Below are 13,681 nucleotides of genomic sequence, written 5' to 3'. Positions count from 1 at the left end.
TCAGATGAGCATGTTCTTGTTATCTTTCTGCGCTCTTATGTTATTGGAGGTAGGGAACAACGTCCGTCGCTCGGAACAGCTAATCACCCGGGCATGTTCTTCTTATCTTCCTGCGCTCTTATGTTATTGGAGGTAGGGAATAAGCCCCGGCGCTTGGAATAGCTAATCAGAGGAGCATGTTCGTGTTATCTTCCTGTGCTCTTATGTTATTGGGGATCGGGAATAAATCCAGGCGTTCGGAACAGCTAATCAGCCGAGCATGTTCTTGTTATCTTCCTGCGCTCCTATGTTATTGGAGATCGGTACTAACGACAGGTTGCCTGTATCCCGACCCCCGCGACCGGCCCCCTCTGAATAGTGAGTTCCAACTATAAACGTACTGCATCCTAATTACTATTCAGGGGATCCACTTTGCTTTGGACAGCATTAGTGAGCAGAAAAGGTCGGGCGGATCTGGGCTTGGCGCCCCAGGGGGTGGGTAGCCGCCCTCGGTAGTTTTAGTGTGTAGTGTCCGTCGAGTTTAGTGTTTCTCCCGAGGTGTTTTAAAGTGTAAGTGCTACTATGAGCCACAAGTTGATATTAAGATTTTTAACTGTTTGTTTAAAGCAGTGTTATGTGTATTGTGTATTTGTGAAAAATGCCTAAACAGGAGTCGTCTAAAAGACAACCAAGTAAAGATATCACCCCCAATGCAAAAAGAAGAAACCAAGGGGATGTTGGTGGAGGAGGGAGTCAGGTAAACTCTGTCCTTGATCAAACGCTAAGAGATTTGGGAGACGATGTTGTACTGGATGGAGGCCCGGAGCCACATGAAACTATTTATCAGTTAGACAACTTTAGGTTCATGATTAATGAACTCTATACATGTATAGCACGTGAAAAACTAACCGTGCCTACGAAAACGTTGTTTACAACCATACTTTCGAAAATAAATGCAATGCATGAAGATTTAAGGATTAAGAATGATACCTTGCTGGCAATAAACAACGAGTTAAAAGAAGATAAGAATTTCCTACAAGATGAGGTCAAACGTACTAGAGAGGCCCTAGTGGGTCAAAGCAACTCAGTAACTAACTTTCAGCCATCTTATACTGAGATCGTGAGGACTGGTATTCAAAGTGACCAACCCAAGACATATAAGAAGGCTCAGATTCCTACGCTCTTTATAAAATCAAGTGGCAAAACTTCCAAAGAAGTTCAAGAAATAGTGACTAAATTTGTAGATCCAGTGAAAGACAGAATTCGAATTGGAAATATAAGATCAACAAAAACAACTTTGATAGTTGACGTTGCAACTGAAGAGGAGTCTGAGAGGCTCCAAAACAATGAAAAATTGACTACCAGGGGACTCATAGTAGAACAAGTAAAAAAGAAAAATCCACTAACTATAATCTATGATGTATCAAATACCATTCAAGAAGAAGAATTACTAACAAGTTTACACGCACTTAACTTTGACAACTTATTGTCAAAGGAAGAATTCTTCAATAATGTTAAGTTCAGATTTAAGACAGGCAGGAGAGATGGCCTTACAAGCCATGTGGTCATCGAGACTTCTCCTGTCGTTAGGAAGTTCTTCAAAAATAGAGAAAAAATATTCCTTCCATTTACCGCACATAATACGAGGGATTTTCTATCTGTTCCACAATGTTATAATTGCTATGATTATGGCCACGTTAGTAAATACTGCAATAGGTACTCATTTTGTAGTCGATGTGGCGAACATCACAAGTTGGAGAATTGTAAGGAACATGATTTGTTCAAGCGCTGTATTCCCTGCTCCTATAGGAAGAGGACGTGTACTCCAGATGCCTGTCCCACATTTAGAGATTTTTGGGACAGAGCGGTCACAAAAACAAACTATGGCTAATTTTATAAATATATGTCAAAGTGACAAGGAAGAGACAATACAACTATGTAAAGAAAATAAGACAGACATTATAGCGCTTCAAGAGCCGTACCATCTTAAAGGTCAAATTATTGGATTCCCAAGTACTTCAACCATAATATTCGATGATCAAGAACCATCTTCTGCGATCGTAGTACTAAATAAAGACCTTAAGGTACTTTGGAACAAATGCCTATCAACTACTCACTGCCAAGTGGCAGAAATAGACTTTGGACACTCGAAATGGACAATAGTGAGTCTCTATTGTCAGTACAAGGACCTGATTGAGCCGTATATTTATATGTTGGAAAATATCATAGATGCTTATTCAGCATGTCGGATCATTGTATGTATGGATAGTAATGCCAAATCGAAGTTATGGTTTAGTAAACTCACAGATGAAAGATGGCTACTAATGGAAGACTTCATTGCATTAAAGGTTCTAACAGTCCTAAATATTAAGTCTGGCATTCCTACTTTTAGAAACACGCAAGGGGCTTCCTCTAATATAGATCTAAGTCTCATTAGGAGCAAGGGGAAGTCTCAAAGAATTGATTGGTGGATTAAAGATAACGAGACAACTAGTGATCATAATACCATTAGGATTAAAATATACAAAAAAGGCCATAGTATGCAAAACACTATTCAGCATAGAATTAATTGGAAACGAATCAACAATGAGCATCTCTTCAAGCATGTTACTCAAGTGAGTGAAGAGGATTTAAATGAGGACATTACCAAAAGAATTGAGCACCTGTATTCTATAGTTAACCAGGCAATGACTGAAGGACTAAGACAGTCCAGTCAAGGAACCAAAATTAAGGTCAACAAATGGCCTGTCTACTTATTAAAGAGAAGGAACATTACGCGAAAATTTAGAAAGTCCTACCAAAAATCGACCACTTATATGGACAAGCAATTATACTTGGAAAAATATAGAGATTCTAAGTGGAGGTTTTCTAATCTACTCACTCAATATAAGCAGAAAACCTGGGCAGATTTTGCTAGGCGTGAGTTGGCCCGTAACCCTTGGAGCCTGCCCAACAAAATAAATGCTGGAAAAATTAAGTCACCTGTTTTATTGACATCAATCAATAAATCTAACAATGAATTTACAAATAATTGGGAAGACATTGCTGCTTATCTGATGGAACAACTATTACCATTAGATGTCCCCGAGGAGGACAGCATACAGCAGTCCAACATAAGAAATGCTATGGAATTACCCTACGTTTCAGAAGACCTGATAGTACCCTTCTCTTTTGAGGAAGTGGCGTTAGTTATTGATCAACTCAAGCTAAAGAAATCACCAGGACCAGATGGAATCCCAAATGGATTAATTAAAATTGGGAAAAATCATATAACCTACCATCTACAGCAAATATACAACCTATACCTTATGAAAGGAATTTTTCCTACATGTTGGAAAACTGCTGATCTCTCACTCATCTTAAAAGACAGAAGCAAAGATCCATGCGAAGTCAAGTCGTACAGACCAATCAGTCAACTTGACGGATTTGGAAAGATGTTTGAAAAGCTTTTAGTGAAGAGAATCGAGGAGAAACTTATTCTAAGAAATCAAAACACAAACCAGTACGGTTTTAAGAAAGGCAGGGCCACAGAGGATGCTATAAACACGGTTAAGAAATTGGTCCAAGAGTCATCTATCAAATACGTACTTGGAATTGCTTTAGATATTCAGGGAGCATTTGATAACGTATGGTGGCCATATGTATAAAGAATTCTTAGGGACATGAATCTTCCATACGCTGTATACAATGTCGTGCATGACTACCTGAATAATAGGAAAGTCAATTTTAGAAGCAAAGGCTGACTCGTCCAAAGAATAGTCAACAAGGGCTGTTCCATAACTTTGGAACATGACAATAGATCCATTATTGTCAGAACTCGCCGAGAATCCCAACACCATTGACGCAGTGGCATATGCAGACAACATAATGATAATCACGGGGGCAAATAACAGAAGAGATATTGAAGCAAAGGCGAGAAATATACTGGACCAACTCAATACCTGGTGCCAAGTTTCAAAACTTTCTGTTGCAGCAAATATAACAGTGATTGCACAGCTGAAAGGCAAACTCCTCAGATCTCCATGTGTAAGATTTAATGGCCAATCGATACACGAGAAAAAAACTTTTAAGTATCTAGGAGTGTATGTTGATTCACAACTGAAATTGAGATCTCACGTTGAATATATTACTAGCAATGCAAAAACCACACTGCATAGAGTGTCAAGTCTCGGTAATAAAGCCCTTAAACTTCCCTTTAATACTGCCCTGCTGTATTACAATGCTATTTTTGTTTCCACTGTGAGGTATGCTGCTAGCGTGTGGGCTCACCTTGCATTTGAAGACAGAATAATATCTAAGCTAAGATCAGCACAACGCAACGTGCTATTGAGAATATTAGAACATCTCCAACTCGCTCCCTGATTGCTATAGCGGGAGTCCTCCCACTGGATTTGGAAGTGCAGCTCGCAGCAACAAATTACTGGCTGAAGAAGAAGTGCTTCGAGGATTTAAGAAGACAAAATATTAATGTAAGTTGTGTAAAAGAGGCTAGACTCTATTTTGAGACTAAGTGGGAGAATGAATGGGAACAAGAGTCATCAGCTCACTCAAAACTCTATATTCCAGCGCGAGCATACGAAATTCTTGGACACACTTCAACCCGACCAAAGGATTGGTTCATTAAATAACGGGCCATGGTCCTTACGGATCGTACTTAAAAAGATTTAAGCTCAGGACAGAAGACAATTGTAAGCAGTGTAAAACCTTGGATACTCCTGAGCATAAAATTCTTACATGTCAAAATTATAATTCCAAATATATTTTGAACCTGAGAAGGAACCTGGGTAGATTTACAGCAACCACTGTTTTGGGAGGCAGGTACAAATTTTCCATCTTGAATAAACTCGCAGGCGAGATCTCAAATATTGAAGAGTCGCAGTACAGTCCAAAGACAAAACCGCAGCTCAGTGTCCCGATGGAACTGGTGAACATCAGGACCTACGAAACTCGCTCAAGAAAAAAAGAAAAAGAGCTGCTCCAAGATATAAGATCAGAGAGTGGAAAGATTCTATGAGGATGGTCCACCTTCGATAAATAGACGAAAGTTCTACATTACATAAAGTATGATGAAGACTTTGGTGTGTGCTCTGTTATGATGTTATGATTAGTGTTAGAACTATTGGAGGACTTTGATGAAAAGACATGTAGTAACTGAAGACAACTCTAAAAGTGTGTCATAGGAGATCCTGGAAGGTTCTCTCCCACCTGAGGTCCACCAATCGAGAGAAGCTGCATCCTATTCCAGGACCAAGATGTTAGATGTTAGAAGGTTTCACCATAAGAAGAAGATGCCTGATGCTTGATTCAGCCAGCTGACAGAAGAGGAAGCCATGAGAACGCCCATAACTTCGGGATAGTAATTCTCTTAATTCTGAATGAGAGTTTCTAGTCTACGGACGATTATGGAAACTCCCACTAGATCTAAGTTTCTTTTTCAATGATTACACCATTTAATTTTTGAAGAGTCTAAGGACTCATAGTAAAGTATTTGCCTAATAATTATATTTAAATTATGCTGACCCAGAGTTATATGTTTTATATTGTAAATATCTGATTCTAATATTTTATTTCTTTTTATTTACTCATATACTCTCTTTTCTTTTTTCTATCTGTATTTTTTCTCTTTTAATATTTTAATCAAAATTAAAGTTCTTAGTGAAAAGCAAACACGCCTTGGTTTAAAATTCTTAGGTGCCAAGGCCTCGTATTCACTCTCCTTTCTCCTCTCAAAATCCTAATCGCCTAATCCTTAATGGGGTACAACCGCTCCCAGCAAAAAAATATGCACACAAGAACGGCAGGCTACGGTAACTGCGCTGGGAGAGAGGGTGCTTTTAAGTGCGAGGTGGGAGGTGGTTAGAGGACCTCGTCCCCCGTGCCCCATACCCTGTAGGTAATACCGACAGGCGTTCGAAACAGCTACTCAGACGAGCATGATCTTGTTATGTTCCTGCTCTGTCATGTTTTTGGAGTTCTGGAATAACGCCAGGCGCTCGGAATAGCTAATCACCCGAGCATATTCTTGTTATCTTCCAGCACACTTATGATATTGGAGGTAGGGAATAATGCCAGGTTCTCGGAACTGCTACTCAGACGAGCATGATCTTGCTACGCTCCTGCGCTCTTATGTTATTGAAGGTCGGGAATAACACAAGGTGCTCGGAACAGCTAATCACCCGAGCATGTTCCTGTTATCTTCCTGGGCTCTTATGTTATTGGAAGTAGGGAATAACGCCCGGTGCTCGGAACAGCTAATCACCCGAACATGTTCTTATCTTCCTCCGTTCTTATGTTATTGGCGGAAATAACGCCCGACGCTCGGAATAGCTAATCACCCGAGCATGTTCTTGTTATCTTCCAGCACACATATGATGTTGGAGGTCGGAAATAATGCCAGGTTCTCGGAACTGCTACTCAGAAGAGCATGTTTTTCTTATCTTCCTGCGCTTTCATGTTATTGGAGGTCGGGAATAAGGCCAGGCGCTCGGAACAACTAATCGGAAAAGCATCTGCTTGATATATTCTTGCGCTTTTATGCTAATGGAGATCGGAAATAATGCGAGACGCTCGGACCAGCTGATCACCCGAGCATGTTCTTGTTATCTTCCTACGTTGTTATGTTATTGGAGATCGGGAATAACGCCAGGCGCTAGGAACTGCTACTCAGACGAGAATGTTCTTGTTATCTTCCTGCGCTCTTATGTTATTGAAGGTCGGGGATAACACCAGGAGCTCGGAACAGCTAATCGCCCGAGCATGTTCTTGTTATTTTCCTTCGCTCGTATGTTATTGGAGGTAGGGAAAAACGCTCCGCGTTCGGAACAGCTAATCACCCGAGCATGTTCTTGTTATCTTCCTTCGCTCTTATGTTATTGAAGGTCGGGAAAATACCAGGTGCTCGGAACAGCTAATCACCCGAGCATGTTCTTTTTATCTTCCTGCGCTCTTATGTTATTGAAGGTCGGGAATAATACCAGGTGGTCGGAACAGTTAATCACACGAGTATGTTCTTGTTATCTTCCTGCGCTCTTATGTTATTGAAGGTCGGGAATAATACCAGGTGCTCGGAACAGCTAATCACCCGAGCATGTTCCTTTTATCTTCCTGCGCTCTTATGTTATTGAAGGTCGGGAATAATACCAGGAGCTCGGAACAGCTAATCGCCCGAGCATGTTCTTGCTATTTTCCTTCGCTCATATGTTATTGGAGGTAGGGAAAAACGCCCCGCGTTCGGAATAGCTAATCACCCGAGCATGTTCTTGTTATCTTCCTTCGCTCTTATGTTATTGAAGGTCGGGAAAAATACCAGGTGCTCGGAACAGCTAATCACCCGAGCATGTTCTTTTTATCTTCCTGCGCTCTTATGTTATTGAAGGTCGGGAATAATACCAGGTGGTCGGAACAGTAAATCACACGAGTATGTTCTTGTTATCTTCCTGCGCTCTTATGTTATTGAAGGTCGGGAATAATACCAGGTGCTCGGAACAGCTAATCACCCGAGCATGTTCTTTTTATCTTCCTGCGCTCTTATGTTATTGAAGGTCGGAAATAATACCAGGTGGTCGGAACAGTTAATCACCCGAGCATTTACTTGTTACCTTTTTGTGCTCTTATGTTATTGGAGGTAGGGAATAACGCCCGGCGTTCGGAGCAGCTAATTTCCCGGGCATCTACTTGTTCTTCCAGCGCTCTTATGTTATTGGAGGTAGGGAATAACGCCCGGCGCTCGGAATAGCTAATCAGAGGAGTATGCTCTTGTTATCTTCCAGCGCACTTATGCTATTAGAGGTCGGGAATAACACCAGGTGCTCGGAACAGCTAATCACCCGAGCATTTAATTGTTATCTTCCAGCGCTCTTATGTTATTGGAGGTAGGGAATGACACCCGGCGCTCGGAACAGCTAATCACCCGAGCATGTTCTTCTTATCTTCCTGCGCTCTTATGTTATTGAAGGTCGGGAATAATACCAGGTGCTCGGAACAGCTAATCAGAGGAGTATGCTCTTGTTATCTTCCAGCGCACTTATAATATAATTGGTCGGGAATAACACCAGGTGCTCGGAACAGCTAATCACCCGAGCATGTTCTTCTTATCTTTTTCCGCTCTTATGTTGTTGAAGGTCGGGAATAATACCAGGTGCTCGGAACAGCTAATCACCCGAGCATGTTCTTCTTATCTTCCTGCACTCATATGTTATTGAAGGTCGGGAATAATACCAGGTGCTCGGAACAGCTAATAACCCGAGCATGTTCTTCTTATCTTCCTGCGCTCTTATGTTATTGAAGGTCGGGAATAATACTAGGTGCTAGGAACAGCTAATCACCCGAGCATGTTCTACTTATCTTAATGCGCTCTTATGTTATTGAAGGTCAGGAATAATACCAGGTGCTCGGAACAGCTAATCACCCGAGCATGTTCTTCTTATCTTCCTGCGCTCTTGTTATTGAAGGTCGGGAATAATACCAGGTGGTCGGAACAGCTAATCACCCGAGCATGTTCTTTTTATCTTCCTGCGCTCTTATGTTATTGAAGGTCGGGAATAATACCAGGTGGTCGGAACAGTTAATCACACGAGCATGTTCTTTTTATCTTCCTGCGCTCTTAACAGTTGGGCTGAAAAGTTCATAGGCTGACTCATAGATGGCGTTACTAGAATTAAATCCATGTGATTTTTACTTAGTACTAACCTTCAAAAGATACGTGTATAAATTTCACAGCTGCCGGATAATTAGTTCGTGAGATATAGCTTTGTGAGTGAAGCAGCTTTTGTTATTGTGAAAAAATGGATAAAAAAGAATTTCGTGTGTTAATAAAGCATTGCTTTTTGGCGAAAAAAAATACTGTTGAAGCCAAGGCTTGGCTTGATAAACATTATTCGGACTCTGCACCAGGAAAATTAACCTTTGAGAAGTGGTTTGCTAAATTTAAACGAGGCGAAATGAGCATCGAAGACGATGCACGCAGTGGACGCCCCAAAGAGGCTGTTACCGACGAAAACATCAAAAAAGTCCACAAAATAATTTTAAATGATCGTAAAGTGAAGTTGATCGAGATAGCTGAGACTTTAAAAATATCAAAGGAACGTGTTGGACATATTGTGCATGAATATTTGAACATGCGAAAGCTGTGTGCAAAATGGGTGCCGCGCGTGCTCACAATCGATCAAAAGCAACAACGTTTTGATGATTCGGAGCAATGTTTAGCGATATTCAACCGTAATAAAATTGCTTCCCCATCCACCATATTCTCCAGATCTGGCCCCCAGTGACTTTTTCCTGTTTGCAGACCTTAAAAGAATGCTCGCTGGAAAGAAATTTAGCACTGATGAAGAGGTAATCGCCGAAACTGAGGCCTATTTTGAGGCTAAAGAGAAATCGTACTCTAAAAATGGCATCGAAAAATTGTATGACCGCTATAATCGTTGTATCGCCCTCAAAGGCAACTATATTGAATAATAAAATCGAATTTTGTCAAAGAAATATTTTTTGCTATCTTAGCCTACGAACTTTTCAGCCCAACTGTTATGTTATTGAAGGTCGGGAATAATACCAGGTGCTCGGAACAGCTAATCACCCGAGCATGTTCTTCTTATCTTCCTGCGCTCTTGTTATTGAAGGTCGGGAATAATACCAGGTGGTCGGAACAGCTAATCACCCGAGCATGTTCTTTTTATCTTCCTGCGCTCTTATGTTATTGAAGGTCGGGAATAATACCAGGTGCTCGGAACAGCTAATCACCAGAGCATGTTCTTTTTATCTTCCTGCGCTCTTATGTTATTGATAGTCGGGAATAATACCAGGTGCTCGGAACAGCTAATCACCCGAGCATGTTCTTCATATCTTCCTGCGTTCTTATGTTATTGGCGGGAATAACGCCCGGTGCTCGGAATAGCTAATCAGAGGAGTATGCTTTTGTTATCTTCCAGCGCACTTCTAATATAATTGGTTGGGAATAACACCAGGTGCTCGGAACAGCTAATCACCCGAGCATTTACTTGTTATCTTCCAGCGCTCTAATGTTATTGGATGTAGGGAATGACACCCGGCGCTCGGAATAGCTAATCACCCGAGCATGTTCTTGTTATCTTCCAGCGCACTTATGATATTGGAGGTCGGGAATAATGCCAGGTGCTCGGAACAGCTAATCAGAGCAGCATGTTCTTGTTATCTTCCTGCGCTCTTATGTTATTGAAGGTCGGGAATAATACCAGGTGCTCGGAACAGCTAATCACCCGAGCATGTTCTTCTTATTTTCCTGCCGTCTTATGTTATTGAAGGTCGGGAATAATACCAGGTGGTCGGAACAGTTAATCACACGAGCATGTTCTTCTTATCTTAATGCGCTCTTATGTTATTGAAGGTCGGGAATAATACCAGGTGCTCGGAACAGCTAATCACCCGAGCATGTTCTTTTTATCTTCCTGCGCTCTTATGTTATTGAAGGTCGGGAATAATACCTGGTGGTCGGAACAGTTAATCACACGAGCATGTTCTTCTTATCTTCCTGCCCTCTTATGTTATTGAAGGTCGGAATAATACCAGGTGCTCGGAACAGCTAATCACCCGAGCATGTTCTTTTTATCTTTCTGCGATCTTATGTTATTGAAGGTCGGGAATAATACCAGGTGGTCGGAACAGCTAATCACCCGTGCATGTTCTTTTTATATTCCTGCGCTCTTATGTTATTGAAGGTCGGGAATAATACCAGGTGGTCGGAACAGCTAATCACCCGAGCATGTTCTTTTTATATTCCTGCGCTCTTATGTTATTGAAGGTCCTGAATAATACCAGGTGGTCGGTACAGTTAATCACCGGAGCATTTACTTATTATCTTCCAGCGCTCTTATGTTATTGGCGGTAGGGAATAACGCCCGGCGCTCGGAATAGCTAATCACCTGAGCATGTTCTTGTTATCTTCCTGCGCTCTTATGTTATTGAAGATCGGGAATAATACCAGGTGGTCGGAACAGCTAATCACCCGAGCATGTTCTTCTTATCTTCCTGCCCTCTTATGTTATTGAAGGTCGGGAATAATACCAGGTGCTCGGAACAGCTAATCACCCGAGCATGTTCTTGTTATCTTCCAGCGCACTTATGATATCGGAGGTCGGGAATAATGCCAGGTGCTCGAATCAGCTAATCAGAGGAGCATCTTCTTGTTATCTTCCTGCGCTCTTATGTTATTGATAGTCGGGAATAATACCAGGTGCTCGGAACAGCTAATCACCCGAGCATGTTCCTGTTATCTTACTGCGCTCTTATGTTATTGGAGGTAGGGAATAACGCCCGGCGTTCGGAAGAGCTAATCACCCAAGCATGTTCTTGTTATCTTCCAGCGCTCTTATGTTATTTGAGATCGGAAATAATGCGAGGCGCTCGGAACAGCTAATCAGACGAGCATGTTCTTAATATCTTCCTGCACTCGTATGTTATTGGAGGTTGGGAATAACACCAGGGACTCGAATAAGGTAATCAGACGCGCTTGTCCTTGTTATATTTCTGCTCTCTGATGCAATGGAAGGTCGGAAATGACGCCAGGCGCTCGGAACAGCTAATCAGACGAGCATCTTCTTGACATATTCTTGCGGTTTTATGCTATTGGAGGTCTGGAATAACGCCAGGCGCTCGGAATAGCTAATCAGACGACCATGATCTTGTTATATTCCTGCATTCTTATGATATTTGATATCCGAAATAATGCCAGGATTTCGGAACAGCTAATTAGACGAGCTTGTTCTGCCTATCTTCCTACACTTTTATGCAATTGGAGGTCGGGAATAACGCCAGGCTCTCGAAAAAGCTAATCATACGCATGTTCTTCATATCGCCCTAGACTCTTATGTAATTGGAGGTCAGGAATAACGCTAGAAGCTCGGAGCAGGTAATCACAGTAATAAATATATATTTTTCACTTGTCGAGTATGTCAAAACTAATAAATGTTAATATCTAATATTCTGCGATTCTGCAAACCTAGTGAATACAAGATGAAAACGGCTTCATTGATTTCAAGTAGTTCGTCTATCTATTTAAGACAGTAAATTGATTCGATTCGATTTCATTTTAGTTATTCAGTGTCGTTTTTCTTTTTCTTTTGGCTAATCGCTACTATAAGAATGAATAATATAATGAAATTATGAAGAGACACTCACAAAGGACAGTCATGTCCAGGTCTGGATTCTAACGAGAGAACCTTGGCGTCGTAGCGCACTGTGCTAACCACTACGCCAAGGAGTAATATCATCGACAGTCAGTTTTGTTGGATGCGTGTAAGGGGTGTACGTTAGGCAGTTCTATACATCGATCTTGAGAATATAAGGCTGATGGTAGTCAACTTACCAAATCCGTAAGAACGTGGTCCGGGACGTTCCTGGAGGAGTTGCAGAGGGAGTAGACGGAGGAGTGGGAGAAGATGACAGGGGCTTTGCTGGTCGCCAGAGCGTCCTTCATCGTGTGGACTGACGTGTGGGACAGATCCACCATCATCCCCAGCCGGTTCATTTCCCGCACTACGGACTGCAACGAGAAAATGTTCCATTATGTAACGGAATGATTATAATTGTAGATTTTCATTTGTATTTTGTATTCACTACATTTCGAACAGCATAATTTGTATTCATGTCCAGATATTATTAGAATAATTAAATCAATAGGACTTAGGTGGGCACGCAATGTGGAACGAATGGGAGAGGAAAGAAGAGTATACAGGATTCTTGTTGGGAAACCTCATGATAAGAGACCTGTAGGAAGGCCAAGACGAAGATGGAGGGATAACGTTGAGATGGACCTAAAGGAAATCGGTAAGGATGGAAAAAGATTGGATTGATCTTGCCCAGGATAGGGACAGATAAAAGGCTTGTGTTGTTGCAGCCATAAACCTTCGCGTTTAAGAAGTCTAGAGAGTTAGTTATTTTATATGCACTTCAACATGACCCATAATGGACAGAAGGATCTAAATTATTTACAGATATAAGTTCCCTTAATACATTCAGTTTTAACAATTATAGCTATACGGACTATAACTATGCAAAAACACGAGTAAAAGAATAAATTAGGATATTCCATGAAAAGAATTGTGTCTTCGAAGGACACCTGTATTCTTAATTTCCCATACAGTAATATGGTGCACATACCACACCACGTCCGGGAATTATTTTTCTTAGATAAAGGGTGGCGCAAAAGTCATCATCCTATTTGAATTGACCTTTATTTTGACATCTTGTTGTTTATATCAGTAGTGTTTTGTCAGTTTAATAGAAGATACTCACGGAATTTATTGTGTGCGAAAATGAATATGTATACCCCACAAGAACGTGGGAAAATTGTGACAATTTTGTGTGACACTTTTCCGGCCAGAGTAATATCCCGTTTTGGTGATTTGCCATGGCCAGCCAGGTCCCCCGAATTGCCCGCTCCAGATTTTTCATTTGGGGATATTTGAAGTCATTGGTTTATGTGAATCAGCCAGAGACGTTGCAGCAACTAAAGGACAATAATCAGCATGAAATTGAAAATATTTCCCCGCAGATTTCCAACACCATGGAAAACGCAATAAAAAGAGCCCAAATTTGCATCAATTCGAATGGTGGTCATTTATTGGATGTTATCTTTAAAATTTGAGGACATAAATCTTACAAGTATCAATAAAAGTTTAACACTAAATACCTACTTTGTTTAATTTAAAACCCAAGCTATAGGCTAAGA

The 13,681-nt window shown here is 41.2% G+C and overlaps 1 protein-coding gene across 1 annotated transcript in view; it reads right to left on the bottom strand.

Annotated features, from left to right (window-relative positions):
• LOC146004994 (dipeptidase 1-like) overlaps positions 1 to 13,681 on the bottom strand; it is a 72,602-nt gene that overhangs the window by 43,464 nt on the left and 15,457 nt on the right. Inside the window, exon 6 of the mRNA XM_083144099.1 lies at positions 12,317 to 12,493. Coding sequence (XP_083000225.1) covers positions 12,317 to 12,493 — 177 coding nt within the window. The remainder of the gene's footprint in view (positions 1 to 12,316; positions 12,494 to 13,681) is intronic.

The sequence above is a fragment of the Lepisma saccharinum genome, chromosome 22 (assembly GCF_977018435.1).
Source record: "Lepisma saccharinum chromosome 22, izLepSacc3.1, whole genome shotgun sequence".
Classification (NCBI taxonomy): domain Eukaryota; kingdom Metazoa; phylum Arthropoda; class Insecta; order Zygentoma; family Lepismatidae; genus Lepisma; species Lepisma saccharinum.
The sequence above is the reverse complement of the archived record's forward strand: the minus strand, read 5'-3'. Positions and strand labels throughout refer to the sequence as shown.